The sequence below is a fragment of the Gymnodraco acuticeps genome, unplaced genomic scaffold (assembly GCF_902827175.1).
Source record: "Gymnodraco acuticeps unplaced genomic scaffold, fGymAcu1.1, whole genome shotgun sequence".
NCBI lineage: Eukaryota > Metazoa > Chordata > Actinopteri > Perciformes > Bathydraconidae > Gymnodraco > Gymnodraco acuticeps.
In genome coordinates, this window is record NW_022990683.1 from 308,901 (window position 1) to 324,392 (window position 15,492).

A 15,492-nucleotide genomic window follows, 5' to 3' on the forward strand; every position below is an offset into this window, starting at 1 on the left:
CTCAGCCTCAATACTGTGGGCTAATAGCCTCGGCTATATAAAACATTTTTCCAGGAAGAAAGGATTGAAGTTAATGTTGGTCATTTTCTTTACGTACTGTTTTTCCAGGTTTTGCTGATTACATTTTTCGACTTGTATTACAGCTCCAGTTCATTTTGTACTGTCTTATCCCTGCCAAAACAGGACTTCAGTGTCACATTCATTCAAACTAAAATATTGCTCAAAGATTAAAGGCTACAGATGTACTTCATATGTTTTGTCTGTCACTATTTCATGTTACACAAGTCATTTTCTCCCACGTCCCTCCTCCCGTTTTTGTCTTCTGGCGTGTTTTTGTATCTCTCACCCGTTAACAATAATGCTCGGGGCAAGCACAGATGTATGAAGTAACAGCTACGCTAAGAGAAGAAAAGATGAGCGGAAAAATATAGAAGATGAGAGAAAGGGAAACAGACTGGTAACGCTGCTCACAAGCATCACTTGTCAATTTACAGACGTTGCTCCCTGAACCGCACCGTATAAATTTCCAGTGTGACATCCGTTTCTACTGCTTCCAAGCCGACTGAGGCTCCGTCCCACCAGATCTCCTCCCCAGACACATACTTGGAAACCTTAAGTACAGACATTGTGCCAGATGTAGTCTGCCTTTACTTTTTATTTATTCTTTTTTTCAGGTTTTGAAATTGTACCTTTTTTTTCTGTATTGGAATCACTATGGCGGGATGAGGATGGATGGGGTAATGTCTCAGAGGAGTGCTGCTTCATTGTATTTGATGTGGCCGCTGCCATGCACACAGAACACATATGTGAGCACACTTTACCTCACACGCATGCATACAGGCACACACAGCAGCATTGTATGACAGTAAATCATGTGTGTGATGTGTGTGAGTGGGTTTAGGAAGAACTGGCCAAAGAGCACCAGGGGATGTTGTGTATCCAACAGATAAAGAGACAGAGAAGGAGAGAGGAGCTTGGCACTGCTCTTCTTTGAGTGATGGCAGTTCTTCAGGGTTGAGACATGGCCTCCCTTTAATCTCTTCATCCTTAGACATGAAAATGGAAGAAAAGCCAGAGAGGAGGGTGGCGACGCAGAAAACTTCTCTAGGTCTTATGCCAGATTGATTATTACTTTAAATCGCTTTTATTTTTAAAAAACTCACCCACCTGCTAACACGCACACGGTAGATGGCAAAAACAGACATGATGAGTTGTGACTCACAACAGACCTGACCTTTGTCTTGACTTGTTTAGTGCCAGCACATTGCTTTGTTGACTTGTAACAAGTCTTTCTGACCCCATCTTAAAATAACACCCTTATCAAAATGGATAATGACTCGTCCTCATTTCTCAAACTCATCTGAAACAAGGTGTAGGCCTGCTAGCCAAGAAAGGAATCTGCAAAGAAAACACATCTTAGGAGGAGTATGATCTGAGATGCTTGCACTAATACACGATTGCGTTATGAGTGCAACACCTGTTTCGACTTAAAAAGTAGAGGCCAGTAGCGAGATTAGCGAAACATGCCCATAAAGGGAGAAGGTGGCTGGGCCTTCGCTCTGATAACAACACACTCTGTCCTCAATTCTTTCAAAGAGCTGAAGGAGCTGATGCGGTCATAATGCTTTGGAATTCACTCCACTGCTTCACTGCCAGAGAAAAGTGCCTGAAACCGACTATTTATAGCTTTCAAATCATGCTGTGTTGAAAAGAGATTGATTTTTGTATAGAATATGAACCTGTAGTAACCTCTTAAAATATTAATAAATGGCAAGTTGAGTCATAGATGTCGCCACTGGCAAACTTTTACTACAGTTTGTACGCTTGCCTCAAGGTTTTTAAAGCCAGTAAATAGGTAATGAGATCTCACCTCACTCAACAGGCAACACATATATTTTCTAGCCAATATTCGCTATAGGTCTAAATATAACACTACGGGAATTTCAGTGAGTAGTTCCAAAGCTTTGGGACATGTTCTCTGCTCAGACCTGGGAATCTGGGAAATCAATCGAATCCGGAGAAATTCCTTTCCTGAGGGATACTGGGTGTGCAGCTCGCAGTACTAAGGAGACTTGATCTAGGTCTGATCCCAGGAATTTTAGCAGAGTAATTAGGTTTGTCAGCTTGGCAAAGTGGGAGAACGCTTTGCACCGTGTCACCTCAATGGGCTGGATTTGTGTCAGGGATCAAGATGGAGACAGCACACCCCATACCTAAGTAGGCCGCACTGCTTGACAAAGGTGTGATTCCATGCTTAATGTGAGACACTGGCAGCTGGCAAAGTCATTGTCGAATTGTCAAGGCCCTTTGGCACATTGTTCGGTGACTTGCTGTGATTACACTGTCAGATCCCTTCTGATCCGTGACGGCTGGTGGCAAACACTTTGACAGGAAGTCAGAGAGGAGTTCAACACCTAGCAGTGGCTAGTGCTGCAACACTGGCAAATGGTGGTGACGCACGAAACTCCAAGCTGCTGCTCCCGGAGCTCCCCTTTGTAACTGGCTCTACATAAACACAAACACGAGTGCACACACACACACACACAGCCACGCGACTGTGGTCTCGCAGTAATAGCTTTGTACCTCTTGGGGCCTTGCGCTGACCGTTCCTGCTCTTATCTTTGTTTATGTGCAGGGTAGATCATCGTGTACAGCTGTGTGTGAGTGCCTATGCACAAACCCTTGCAACAAGGTTGTTTAAAGTGCACATGTGAGTCAGAATGCAAGTGTGTGTGTGTGTGTGTGTGTGTGTGTGTGTGTGTGTGTGTGTGTGTGTGTGTGTGTGTGTGTGTGTGTGTGTGTGTGTGTGTGTGTGCGCTGGGGAGGTGATAAGGCAGTGCCTGGCACTAAAGCGCTAGTTGGCAATGAGCCTTAGATCCTGAAGATGAGAGCGCAAGACTCGTTTGTGTGTGTGAGTGTACACACACACACACACACACACACACACACACACACAGTGTAAACCAGAGGTTAGGTGGAGATAACACAGAAGAGTGTATGCCACTAGTACTTACTGGTGCATGTGCCTACGCCTGAATGTGTGTGTTTGTGTGTGCTGGCCTGCATGCATGTGTCTCTGCTCACTGAGCCCAGTCACCTGTAGCAGTCTATTGATCTTCCTTCTTCAGAAGGCCCTGTTGTCTTTGTGGATTACTGCCTTTGCCTTCCAACACACACACACACACACACACACACACACACACACACACACACACACACACACACACACACACACACAACTACACACACACACACACCACACACACTACACACACCACAACACAACACACACACACACTACACACACATCACAACCCACACCACACACACACACACACACACACACACACACACACACACACACACACACACACACACACACACACACACACACACACACACACACACACACAACACACACACACACACACACACACACACACACAACACACACACACACACACACACACACACACACACACACACACACACACACACACACACACACACACACACACACACACACACACACACAACACACACAACACACACACACACACACACACACACACACACACACACACACACACACACACACACACACACACACACACACACACACTTTCAAGGTAGAATGTAGAGGCTACAACGTAGCTCTTCGTCTTTTACAACAAAAAAGTCCCTGACTCGAAAAGTCTCAGAAAGGCCACTGGCAGGCTGAGCGCTGAGTGCTGGGAACTGATGTATCACCAAGTGTTAAAGCATCATTTCTGGTGACCCTGTATCATATCCTGTCTGCGCCTGCGGCACTCCGCCCGCAGAGTGCAGTGTGCCAGTGACAGCACGGCTTGCTTGGTGGTCCCAGCACTCAGCCACTTACCCATTTAATAAGACAGTCTTTAAGAGGACGGAGCCAAGCATATGCACAGCGCTGGTGGAGATTTTTATTTTTTTCCCCCACTTTTACAAGAGCCCTTTTTGTAGGAGGCCCAGGGGCTGGCATTCACCACTGCTGCATGTGTGTGTGTGTGTGTGTGTGTGTGTGTGTGTGTGTGTGTGTGTGTGTGTGTGTGTGTCGTAGTTTGGTATCCATTTATTATCCATTTAGTACTACTATTAGTCCCCTTTTCTCTCTCTCTCTCTCCCTCTCCTTCACCTTCGTGAAATTCTAATAAACAATCAGGGTGGCACCATGCTGAGATGCCCTATAATGGGTTCCTAATTATCCACTCCAAACACAGAGAGCGGCTGCTTCACGCCTCATTTTCTGCACTCATCTGCGCAAAACTGGATGAATTGATTCCATTTGCTCGCCACTTAATGCACTGATTGTTTATTGGCATGGCTGGGGATAACAAACAAACAAAAAATGTATTTAAGCCTGCAAGCGCATGCTAATACACATTCCCGTTAAAACAGGCTGACCTACGACGGGATTCAATTGACTTTGAAGTTTCTTTAGGCCCTTCACGGTGAGGCTCCCCCCTCACCATCTCCTCCCGCTCAAACACCTCCGTCTACAGTACCACTCCTCTCCTGTCGGAGGTGAAGTGAAGCCAGACCAATTGGTAGAGGAGACCAGAGAATGAGGATATGTGGAGGGCAGGGGTAGTCATCACCTCCCCCCTCCCCGACAGGTCATCCTGCTTAATAAAGGTGCTCATGCACAACACGTCAAAACGAGAGAGGTACTGGGTAGCACTATAAGAGATGTAGCTTTAAAACAAGCTACGAGACTGAATTTATATTCTGGAGTCTAAAATGAGACGCTCCATTATTTTTCAGCAACCGTCCCACATTATTTTGTACTCTGCAGTAAACGTCCACAGGTGTTTCAGAACCGCTCTTAGTTCATGGTGAGGTCAGTCAACCTTTTAACCACCGCCAAACAACATGGATGCACACAGTACCACCTCTGTCCATTTTGCCAAGACGCCACAGTAGGAACACAGGAAGCCAAACACAGCTGGGGCCGTCGGTGAAAAACGAGATGGTGACAAACACGGTGCAAAATAGCAACCCCAGCAGTCGCCAGTGCGTGGTTCACCAGCATGTTTGTGTGTATATGGATGTGTGTGAGGTCCTTCAGTGTGTGTCACGCTCTTCTCCCTCCACCAGTCTGCCGAGCTCATTTCCTCCACAGGCTGCCTCCCTGCTACTTTATGAGTGAGAGCTTCTTACAGCTCTCACCTCAGGACACTCTTCAGTGTCTAAATGTTTCCATTTGTGGGGGAAGTGACACACATTCGCTCACACCGCAGGGCACCTACCCATAACTAACCATCTTGCAAACAAGCAGCGGTGAATCATGAAAGTGATTTGTTAAAATGTACACTCTCTGTGTGTGTGTTGGTGGGTGTATGTTGGAGCCTTAACAGCAAGAGTATGTGTGAGTTTAGGGCACAGTTTTGGCTTCTCAAGTGGTATTTAGAGAGTATTTCAACTGCTATATTAAGCATCTGTCATACTGTGGGGAGGCTTATATCATATATCTTCTAGTGCTGTTCATTATTTGCACCAGGTTTTTACTCCTTTTGTGAGACTTATCACATTCCTCAGTGTTCTATTTGTGCGAAACATTCATTTATTCCCTGTCTATAAGTAGTGACCCCTGAGATTAACCGCAGTCCCAAATCACCGCTTATACTACACCAGTGATTTCCACCGAACAATTCCGTGTGACAATCGATGAAGAGTAGGATCTCTGGTGAAGATCGATACGATGGGGTTCTGCTAGACAAACCAGCGCTCCACGAGATCAACACCTTCCCACACTATCATTAGTGTCGCTGACCTTGAAGTAAAATTCAATTTCCCCCGTGCAGCAACAAACACCCGTAGCCCCCTGAAAAGCCACTTCAGAATTCAGAAGCCATTTCCGCCTTCCAGCGCAGGCGAGACAGGATATTATAACTTATGAAAAGGGGTATACGGAGCGAGGGACGCTGACAGAAAGAGAGGGATTCTGTTTGAGGTGGTAATTATAACATGGCCCTCTTTGAAAAGAAAAGAGGGCAGAGCCTGGCAGAGGTAAATAAAAATCCTGATAAGCAGGCTGGCAGTTTTCCAGTTTCAATTAGGGTGCGTTGCTGGCTATGAGAGCCTCCCACAGGGGGGCTTCAGCAGCACAAGGGAGGCAGCGAGGACCTGTTGAGGGAATTCTCCGAAGGCATTGACACTGGGTAAAAAGAGAAAGGCAAATGTGCAGTGAGAGAACCGGAGCTACACTGATCTGCGTAGAGCATATCACATGGAGCAGGCGGGAGGAACAGGGTGTTCAGAGGGGATGAGGGGGAAGAGAGCACCCCATTAACACAGCGGGAATATTCCTTTTTATTCTAATTATGGCATGCCAGGAGAAGTTGAGAGGGGAGAAGAAAAGCACTGGTGGCCCCGTTTTCTCACTTACATTTGGAGACACCACGAGGTGGACATAGCAATGCTTTTCTCAGATATAGATTGAAAGGGAATACGGTTGTGTGTGTGGTGGGGGCCATGGGAAGAGATGCAGCCGGTGAATCAAGCCAGCATCTCGGATAAAGCTGTAGGATTGGTTGCGAGGCTTTGAAGTCAGCCTTATCATGGGGATTTGAGAGGGAAATGGGTAAGAAGGTGGCGCTTATATACTGTGTGTGTGTGTAGCGTAGCGGAGTGGAGTTTGATCAAACCCCTACTGGGATCCCACGGGGGCCCCTAGACTTGACCATGTATGTTAAACATATCATTTTCACTTCCCATGTTTGCGCTGCACAGCATGCCAAATCCCCAATCAGATTTTATTAGAGCACCACTCGCACGCACACGCACGCACGCACACACACACACACACACACACACACACACACACACGCACGCACACACACACACACACACACACACGACTGGCATTCCCATACATTTTCATATAGAATATTCATGATTTTACCAGATATAGGGTCCCCCACTTTAAGTTAAAATAACATTTTTAAATATACATGTGGCCACTATGCATTAAAGAGATTTGAAAATGTGATGTAATTACTTAAGTGTCTCTTGAGGAGAAATTGACTTGTGTATTGGCCCTTTATCACGGCCTGTGATGCAGCATCCATGATCCTAGTCTGCAGTATATCAACTGCTCTGCATGTAATATTATTAAAGTCAGAAATTACGTTTTTTAATTAGTAATAATAATAACACATCGTATATAAATAAATACCTCTTTTATTACAAATTAGGAAAAATAATATTTGTAATAATAATAATAATTGTCTTACACTGTATAATGTGTGTGCGCGGTTTGCACATCGCAGATTGAATGTTGTTGCTTTAGCTATGGTGTCCTTTTGGAACTTGAATGTAAAGATAAATAACACAGCAGCACTGATGCTAGTAACAGCTAAGACCAGTGTACACACACTGAGAAAACATCCTTAATTCTCTGCTGAAGACAGGAAGGACAGGTGACAGCAAGTAGATGTATTAGACAAGTCAAGTTTTGAGAGGATGAAAATGACAACAGAACAGAAAATGTAAAGAAGAGGCTGATGCTTTAAACTCAATTGGTGTAAAATGACAGAGGGGAGGACAGTATGATGTGAAAGATCTGAACGCAAGGGGATGATCATGCACGAACACACACGGTACACACATCTGTCCCTGCAGGTCTGTTATTATCGAAAAAGCTTGACAGCTATTTGACCAAAAAAAAGGATCAGTCAGCAAAACCTCTCCTCAGGCCACTGTGTAGCCAAAGAAAAACAAGATACAAGACAACTACCGCACCTCTGCTTATCAGAAGGAATGCATCTCAAAATACATTTCACTTCTTGTAGATGTAGATAAATGAAAAGATAGACCCTAAAATAATAATTGTACTTTGGGAGCAATTTTCCTCTGAACCAACTTGATAAAACCAAACTGTTTTCATACTAATATGTATCACTATGATATTTTTTCTTCCCATCAATTTTAAACGTGGTAGCTTGTGAGGCCTTGTAGAATCCATGGTTAAATTCAGACCTTCTAAATCCAATATAAGGGGAATTATTTCCCAAATTCCTGCATACAATGTAACCTGCTCATAACCTTGCTTCTCCAGCTTGAATTCATTTGAGGCTCGGGTGCAGGATTCAAAAGCGAGGGACTGAGGATTTAGCTCGGCCAGGACTTTGTGTAAGGAGCTGGCTCTAAGCTCTGCAAGCTGTGAGAAAAAGTGACAGTGAGGATTCTTACACCTCCTGCAAACATGACATGATCTTTCAGATGGTCAACTAAAGATACGATGCATGCTTGATTTATTCTTGTTGATTAAGCTGTTTTATTTATTTTGATATAGAATTATTATCAAATGTTTTGAATGCCTTGCTGATAATACTCTGCTACCCCTCTCTGACTGAGCCTCTAATCTGAAATCAGTCTTTTATCTCTGGTTTACTAAGAAGGGAGCGATTGAGAATAAGAAGGGAGAAGACACTCTTAAGAGGAAGGGTGTGTGTGTGTGTGTGTGTGTGTGTGTGTGTGTGTGTGTGTGTGTGTGTGTGTGTGTGTGTGTGTGTGTGTGCAGTGGAGGGGAGGGAGGGGGGGGGGTTAGTATCACCTTGATTCAGTACACCGGCCCTCTTTGATGTGCTTGGAGCCCAGCACGGCCAGCATAGAGCCAACCATAAGCCTTCCAGCAAAAATGGAGCCTGACCTCCCCACCAAATCATAACCATATGAACGTAAGAATTTCCACCTTAGGAGAATGCTTTCTCCCCCGTCCGTCTCCCAGGGTGAGGCATTAAGTAGTGATAACAGAAAACAGGTTCTGAGAGAAGGGGAGGTGATGGAGGGTGGAGAGGAGGACAGGAGGAAAATAGGGGTTACAAGTGTGCCGTATGGAGGAGATTGGAGAAGGGGATTGTGTCCAAAAAATGTTGTTGCACGGAGCTTGACTACCTAAAATGGAAGTTTCTCAGGCGAGGATCAAGATATATGGTGCCCTTCACAGTTGACAGAGTGAGAGACAGAAAATGGAGAGGGGGAGTGCGGAGAGAGGAGAAAAAAAAAAGACAGAAATGTTGAAATGTGACTCTAACTCAATAAATACCTTTCTAAACCACTATAGAGAAGCCGGTTGGTACCTTCACTACGGCCTCAGGACCCACCTGCAACTGGAAATGGTTTCCTGTCTTACACGAATGCTGTTGCACCCTAATCCATGTAATTACATCTCATATTCCACATGTGTAAGTACACATGTACAACATTACAGTCACAAGTTTTTCTTTTAATAAGAGCACAGCCCCCCTGCGGCTGTCCAAAACTACCTCCGATGTTCGTGCTCGTTAGAGATATACAAAATAGTCAACCAAATAAGTAGATAAGTAAGCGAAATTATGAGGAGCTTATGTTACGGCATTGATCACTTTAAACACACCCTGATGCCCGGGCATCTGCCACTGAAACAAAGCCTATCCTAGACAACACGTTTGTGGCTGTGTGTGTGTGTGCCGATAGTTGCTTTCCTCCGAGTGTGTGTGCAATTAGGGTTAAGACTGTTTATGTGTGTACAGTGTGTGTGTGTGTGTGTGTGTGTGTGTGTGTGTGTGTGTGTGTGTGTGTGTGTGTGTGTGTGTGTGTGTGTGTGTGTGTGTGTGTGTGTGTGTGTGTGTGGTTGCGTGGTGGTGGTGGGGGTTGTTAGCGGTTCCATCTGGGTCTCCTGGAAGCCGTGTGGAGTCAGGAAAACCACATCTCATAAAAGTGGAGGCAGCCCAATGTTCTACAAGGACAGAACATTACTGAGAATGTCGCTCAGGAAAACCCTGGGCTTTAGTCCATATGTTGGCTGCAAAGTATTGTGTGTGTGTGTGTCTCTCTCTCTTTCCAGTCCCTCGTTCTCCTTATTTTTCACTTGGTGAGGGATAAGAAAGAGGAAGGCAAAAGAGACAGTGTTTGGAGTGTGGGAGACGGGAGGCTGAGGCAAAGAGAGGAGCCAGGACTGATAGCAATTCCATCTGTCTGTATCGAACACAGTAGTGAGCAGTGACAGGCCGCGAGAGGGAGGGGGGGGGGGGCATCTGGTGCACATTGGCTTTGGGTCTGTCTGGAAACAACCATGGGAGAGGAGAGAGGGATGAGCACATGGGAGGGAGGAAAGGATGAAGGGGAGAGGAGGAGGAGGGGAAAGTCATGCCAAAGTGAAGGGGCAAGGAATTCTGGCAGTGAATCAGTGTGTCTGTGGTGTTCACAAAATGCCTTGGATTTAACTTTTAAACCGGTGAAAGAGCAGAGAACTAAAGACGGGTAAAAAAATATGACACTCATAACTTTCTGTCATCACTTTCGGGTGGTAACCTCAGAGCTGTCATTTTGTGATTTTCACGTTTTCACTGTACTCACACTCGCACTCACACATCTAGGATATACAGGACAGTTTTAAAATCTTTAGATTATTTTATTTATTAATTGTCTTAAAGGTAGGGTAGGTAATTTTGGAGAAACCGGCTGGAGTAGCTAGAATTTGAAAATACACAGCCGGAAAAAATCTGCCACTTCCTTACAGAGTCCCTCCTCCAACACACACGAACGCGCACATGACCAATGAGGGCAAGAGATAAGTTTGTGCACAGATGGAAGGCTGACAGGCAGGTAGGCCATCCAGTTACTTTAGCCGGGCCGGCTCAGATGATTGGTCGTGCTTTTTACAGTACTACGGCTTCCACAGATGATATTTTTTTATGGATTTTTGTCAAAGCACTTAAGATATTCATTGCTATCGGGATATTAAGAGCATTCCATGGAATATAACAACAAGTGTATCTCGAGCCGGTTTCTCAAACTTACCTACCCCACCTTTAAGCCTTAAAACAAAGGCTATTTTACTTCTTTCTTAAAAAATATGCAATTTCAATAAATCTATATTCAATAAACTTCTTGCTCCTGTTCCTTTTTGTTTTTTGATACGATATATGCAGGTACAGTATTGAACATATTTTATTTAATGTTTTTTTTTATTACAAGATTTGTATATAGTAATACTATAGCAGCTGACTGTGTGGATGTGCTGGTGAACAAGAGTGTTAAAGCTATAAGACTGAAGGTCAGGCTTCAAAGCAAAGACAATCATTCATTTTAATGGTTATTGATGTCATGTATAATTCCTCTTCTTTACAAATCTAAATTCTAACCACTTGATGAGCCATCTCGCTTTTAATAATATTGATTCACTGCTGAAGTTTAAGGAGCCTATTATATAGAACAATTGCAAAGTGTACGCACATTTAGTCACACTTCCACGGTGAGTTTACTCCTGTCATGCAGTAAATGGCAGAGAGGACGGAAGAGGGCAAAGTGGATCTTGGATGTCGACATAAATTAATTCTTCCTCCCGTAAGTCAAAGTAAAATGCTATGGTGACATATTTCTACTTTTGTTGTTTTACATTTTTCCAGCAGAATACCAGATAACAGTGGTAATGGTAGTGCCCTGAATACATTGGGGCTAATGTGGGAGGTAAACGTGAGAATAATCAGGGTGGGGAGGAGAAAACAGTGATGATTCTGTGATAAATCATCAAACCTTGAGTGACAGTTCCAGACTTTTCATACGTCCATGTACGCGTAAGTGATGCAATCATTGAAGCTGTGTTTGCTGAGGAAGAGCAGCTAAGTGTTCCCTCATGTCATCCTGAATATCCCCAACCTTAGTCAGAAGCACTTACAGACAGAAACCCACCTCCTCATATGTCTAAAATGTCTTAAAATTTGATTTGTGACTAGTTTTGTAATTGGATAGGATAAGTGTTGTATTTAGGCCAAAACACTGGCATTTTCCTTTCCTAAGTCACAGCACTAACAATACAAATGTGTCATTATGGGTATATGATACATGATTTTCTGACCTGTTAGCTATTTAGCTTGCTTAATAAATTAGAGAGGGAATATTTTTGGTCTAAAGACAGAATACTGATGCCATACAGCGTCTGTGTTTTTTCTGCTTTGTGATTTGGTTGAAAATCTAAGTGTGTGTTTTCCTTCTTCCTGCAGCACATACGTTCAGGTGGTCAGGCATCAGAGGAGCTGCAGCTATACTCTGTCAGCTCAATGTCCTGAGTTCTCTGGCGCATCACTGACACCCATACGCACTGACACCCAGAAAAACATAATGCATCAAACACACATTTCTTTCTTTCTCAACCTAAAGTTATTGTGACAAACTAATCGCGTGAAATTAGGAGGTATATTAATAGAGGGAAGAAAAATCAGAGCCAAAACCGTCAAACACCCTGTGAAATGTGTTATAGGAAGGCTTGACTAGATTAGAATTTATAAAAAGTAGGTGTTTTTGTTGTACAATTATCGAGATTTAAAGCATATCTCATTAAAATAGTAATTATCTCATATGGCCTAAACACGTATTCAAATTTTAAATCAGTATAAGCGAGCAATTGACTGTTATCACTGGAACGTAATTCATCCCCAAATAATGCTACACCGCTATCAAAAAGATAACTTATTATCTTCCATCTGCAATGCTGTTCTCATTTCATCTCTCATTTGGCACGGCGTGGTGTTGGGAACAAACCCCTGACACAAAGCGTTGCCCGGAGGCTCAGGAAGATGATTGAATTTCATAGCTACTTACAGGCTAATAGGGCCGTACAATGACTGCTTACTGTCCTTAAGTGACTCGCTCTCTCTCACCGGCCGCGGCCCCTTTGAAGCCCTTCTGAGGAGATCTAGAGGATTTAAGCAGTAGCGTGACATGAGGCTGAGCAGTTGAGCAACGGTGCTCCCACCAGCTGACTATTAGAGCCAGCTGATACAAACACAGACTCTACGACTATGAGAACCACAGTTACTCAATACAAGGCATTCTCACACTGCAGATTTTGAGCTTTTAGTTACTTTCCCTCAGGGGTAATATTGATATTTAATGCTGAGAATGCTTTTTAGAGATGGAAAGGTTAGTAGGATTATCACCCCGCAACAATTGTTATTATAATGTAAACATGTCCAAATATATTCTGTTAATTTGCAGCTTGTCTTTCATAATATTATATTATAAGAGTATGTTTTTGATCAGACTAAAACTGTTTATTTGAAGATGGGTTATAAGAAACTCTTGGGCATTTTCTCTACATTGAATAGACCAACCAATAAACCAGTTAAGCAAACAAATACAAAACTGATTTATTGATATTTGGAATAATATGTTTGTTTCAATTATGCAAAAATATTTTTGAAATAAAGCAAACTATTTATTTCAAAATGAAGAATTTATCAATATTAAATATTGAATATATTGAACTATATCAAAACACTTTATTAATCCCAGGGGGAAACTAGGTTTTGTGAGAGTATATAACACCATATTAGAACAAAACACATAAATATGAATATAGGTTGAAGTTAAAATGTGCAAGACAAATATTAACTGTATTATTTTAAATATTATAACTTATATTTTATTTTCGATTGTTTAGATATTCAATAAATATTTTGTATGAGTCTTTAAAATATGGATTCTAAGTCTTAAATTGTAACTGTAAGCTGCAAACAGTATTTCCAAAAAAACTGTAGTTTCAAATAACTGTTAGAATATTTATTAAATAAGTGTTCTTTAATACTTAAAAATAAAAACACTGAATCAGAATCTGAATCACAAAAGCCGCTACGAACTAGCCTCTCCTCACCATGCTGTTCCACTTACACTGCCATATACACATACAGATAAGCACATGTACACATACACACACCCACACACACACACACACCACACACACCACACACACACACACACACACACACACACACACACACACCACCACACACACACACACACACACAAACACACACACACCACACACACAAACCACACACACCACACACACACACACACACCCACACACACACACACACACACCCAACACACACACACACACACACACACACACACACACACACACACACACACACACACACACACACACACACACACACACACACACACACACACACACACACACACACACACACTAACCACATGCACATGTTCACTTGCTCTTAACTAATTCATTCAGGAACACTTCGGTTTGGGTTTCAACTCCAAAACCTCCGTACCTTTGATTGAGAAACGTGTCTGACTGCAATTATATGTGAGGGGGGGAGGATGGATGGAGAGAGGAAACACAGTGGTTTGCTGGCGTGACATTTTTCTCATTTATTTTTATTTTTAGCCCTTTCCTTTTTCCAGCGGAGGGGCCTAGTGTTCACAGGGCAGGAAGAGGGGGCAGACTGAAGTAGAACTAACGACAGGGAAAGTGTGAAGAAAATGGATGTGCAATGGGACTGAAGTGGCCAAGATTGTCACCATTGTGCTTCTGATCAATAACTCTCAAAATAATTGCAATGGACAGATTTGTAGATACACTTGGTGAAAAAGAAATGATAGTGATCACTGTGAACTGTATCCCCACTTTCTGAAATCACAGAACATTGCAGGGAAATCTAAAGGCACATTTAGGGACACAGTTGTTTGATAGCAGAGAGTAAGTACAGCTAATATGCCATCTTGACATTTAAGATAAATCCTTATGATGCTTCACAGGCTCTGTAGCGTGTGTGTTGGGCACTGACCTGCAGGATGTAGCCCCTGACGTAGTCTCGGAGGGTCCAGCCCAGGCCGTGCAGGATGTGCAGCACCTCTTCCTGCTTCAGCACGGAGAACAGGCGGTCCAGCAGGATCTTCAGCCTGACGGGTACGGCCTGGGTGCCGTACAGCATCAGGCTGCTGATGTCGAACACCACGTTGCACTGAACGATCTCCACCTGGGTGGGGTGGTACAGGTGCTGGGTGCTGAGCTTGTCTAAAGCTGTGTGAAGGGGAGGAAGAAAAGAAAAACACACAAACACAGGCCCGGTTAATGATCAAATTGCAGCTCAAATCTTCCTTAGGAGGCTACTGCGCGGTCAGCACTAGCTGGTAAGAACATATCAATCAGATAAAAGCATTGACATTAATGTAATTATCTCCCATTCTTTCTATTTAATCTAATCTCTTGCACTTTCAAACCGCCCTCACATCTCCCATTTTTCTTGCATTACTCATGTTATCTTATATATGTATAGCCTAATTAGGTATGTCCTATGGATTTTAAAGTGGACAGTGAAGTCCACGGATGAAAATAACGTATTAAATTAGATGCCATGCTTTTCATAATATTGAAAGGATAACTAAATTAAATGATACAACTTTATTATTGTACAACCCCTTCTTAAAATCATGTTAACTTTCTTTAAAGGCAAACTGATACTGTGTGATACATTTCAAATGTCCATATAGTTTTCTCAGCAGTATATTCAGTGCATGTTCCGCTGCACACAGACACCAAACTTCAGCAATAGGGTTTAGTAGCCTGTGTGTTGCCTGAGGGGCGAAACTCGGGCAGAGGAGTCGTATGATTGTGAGTACAGGTTAGGTTTTGTCATTGTTCTTTGTATCTCAACCTCAGTCATCTCTCTCTTCTCT

General features: G+C 43.2%; 1 protein-coding gene across 3 annotated transcripts in view; it reads right to left on the minus strand.

Moving 5' to 3' along the window:
- The window catches only part of bnc2 (basonuclin 2), a 166,028-nt gene that overhangs the window by 28,709 nt on the left and 121,827 nt on the right, over positions 1 to 15,492 (minus strand). For all 3 annotated transcript variants that reach the window (XM_034230215.1, XM_034230214.1, XM_034230216.1), the window contains exon 4: positions 14,601 to 14,836. In XM_034230215.1, coding sequence (XP_034086106.1) covers positions 14,601 to 14,836 — 236 coding nt within the window. The remainder of the gene's footprint in view (positions 1 to 14,600; positions 14,837 to 15,492) is intronic.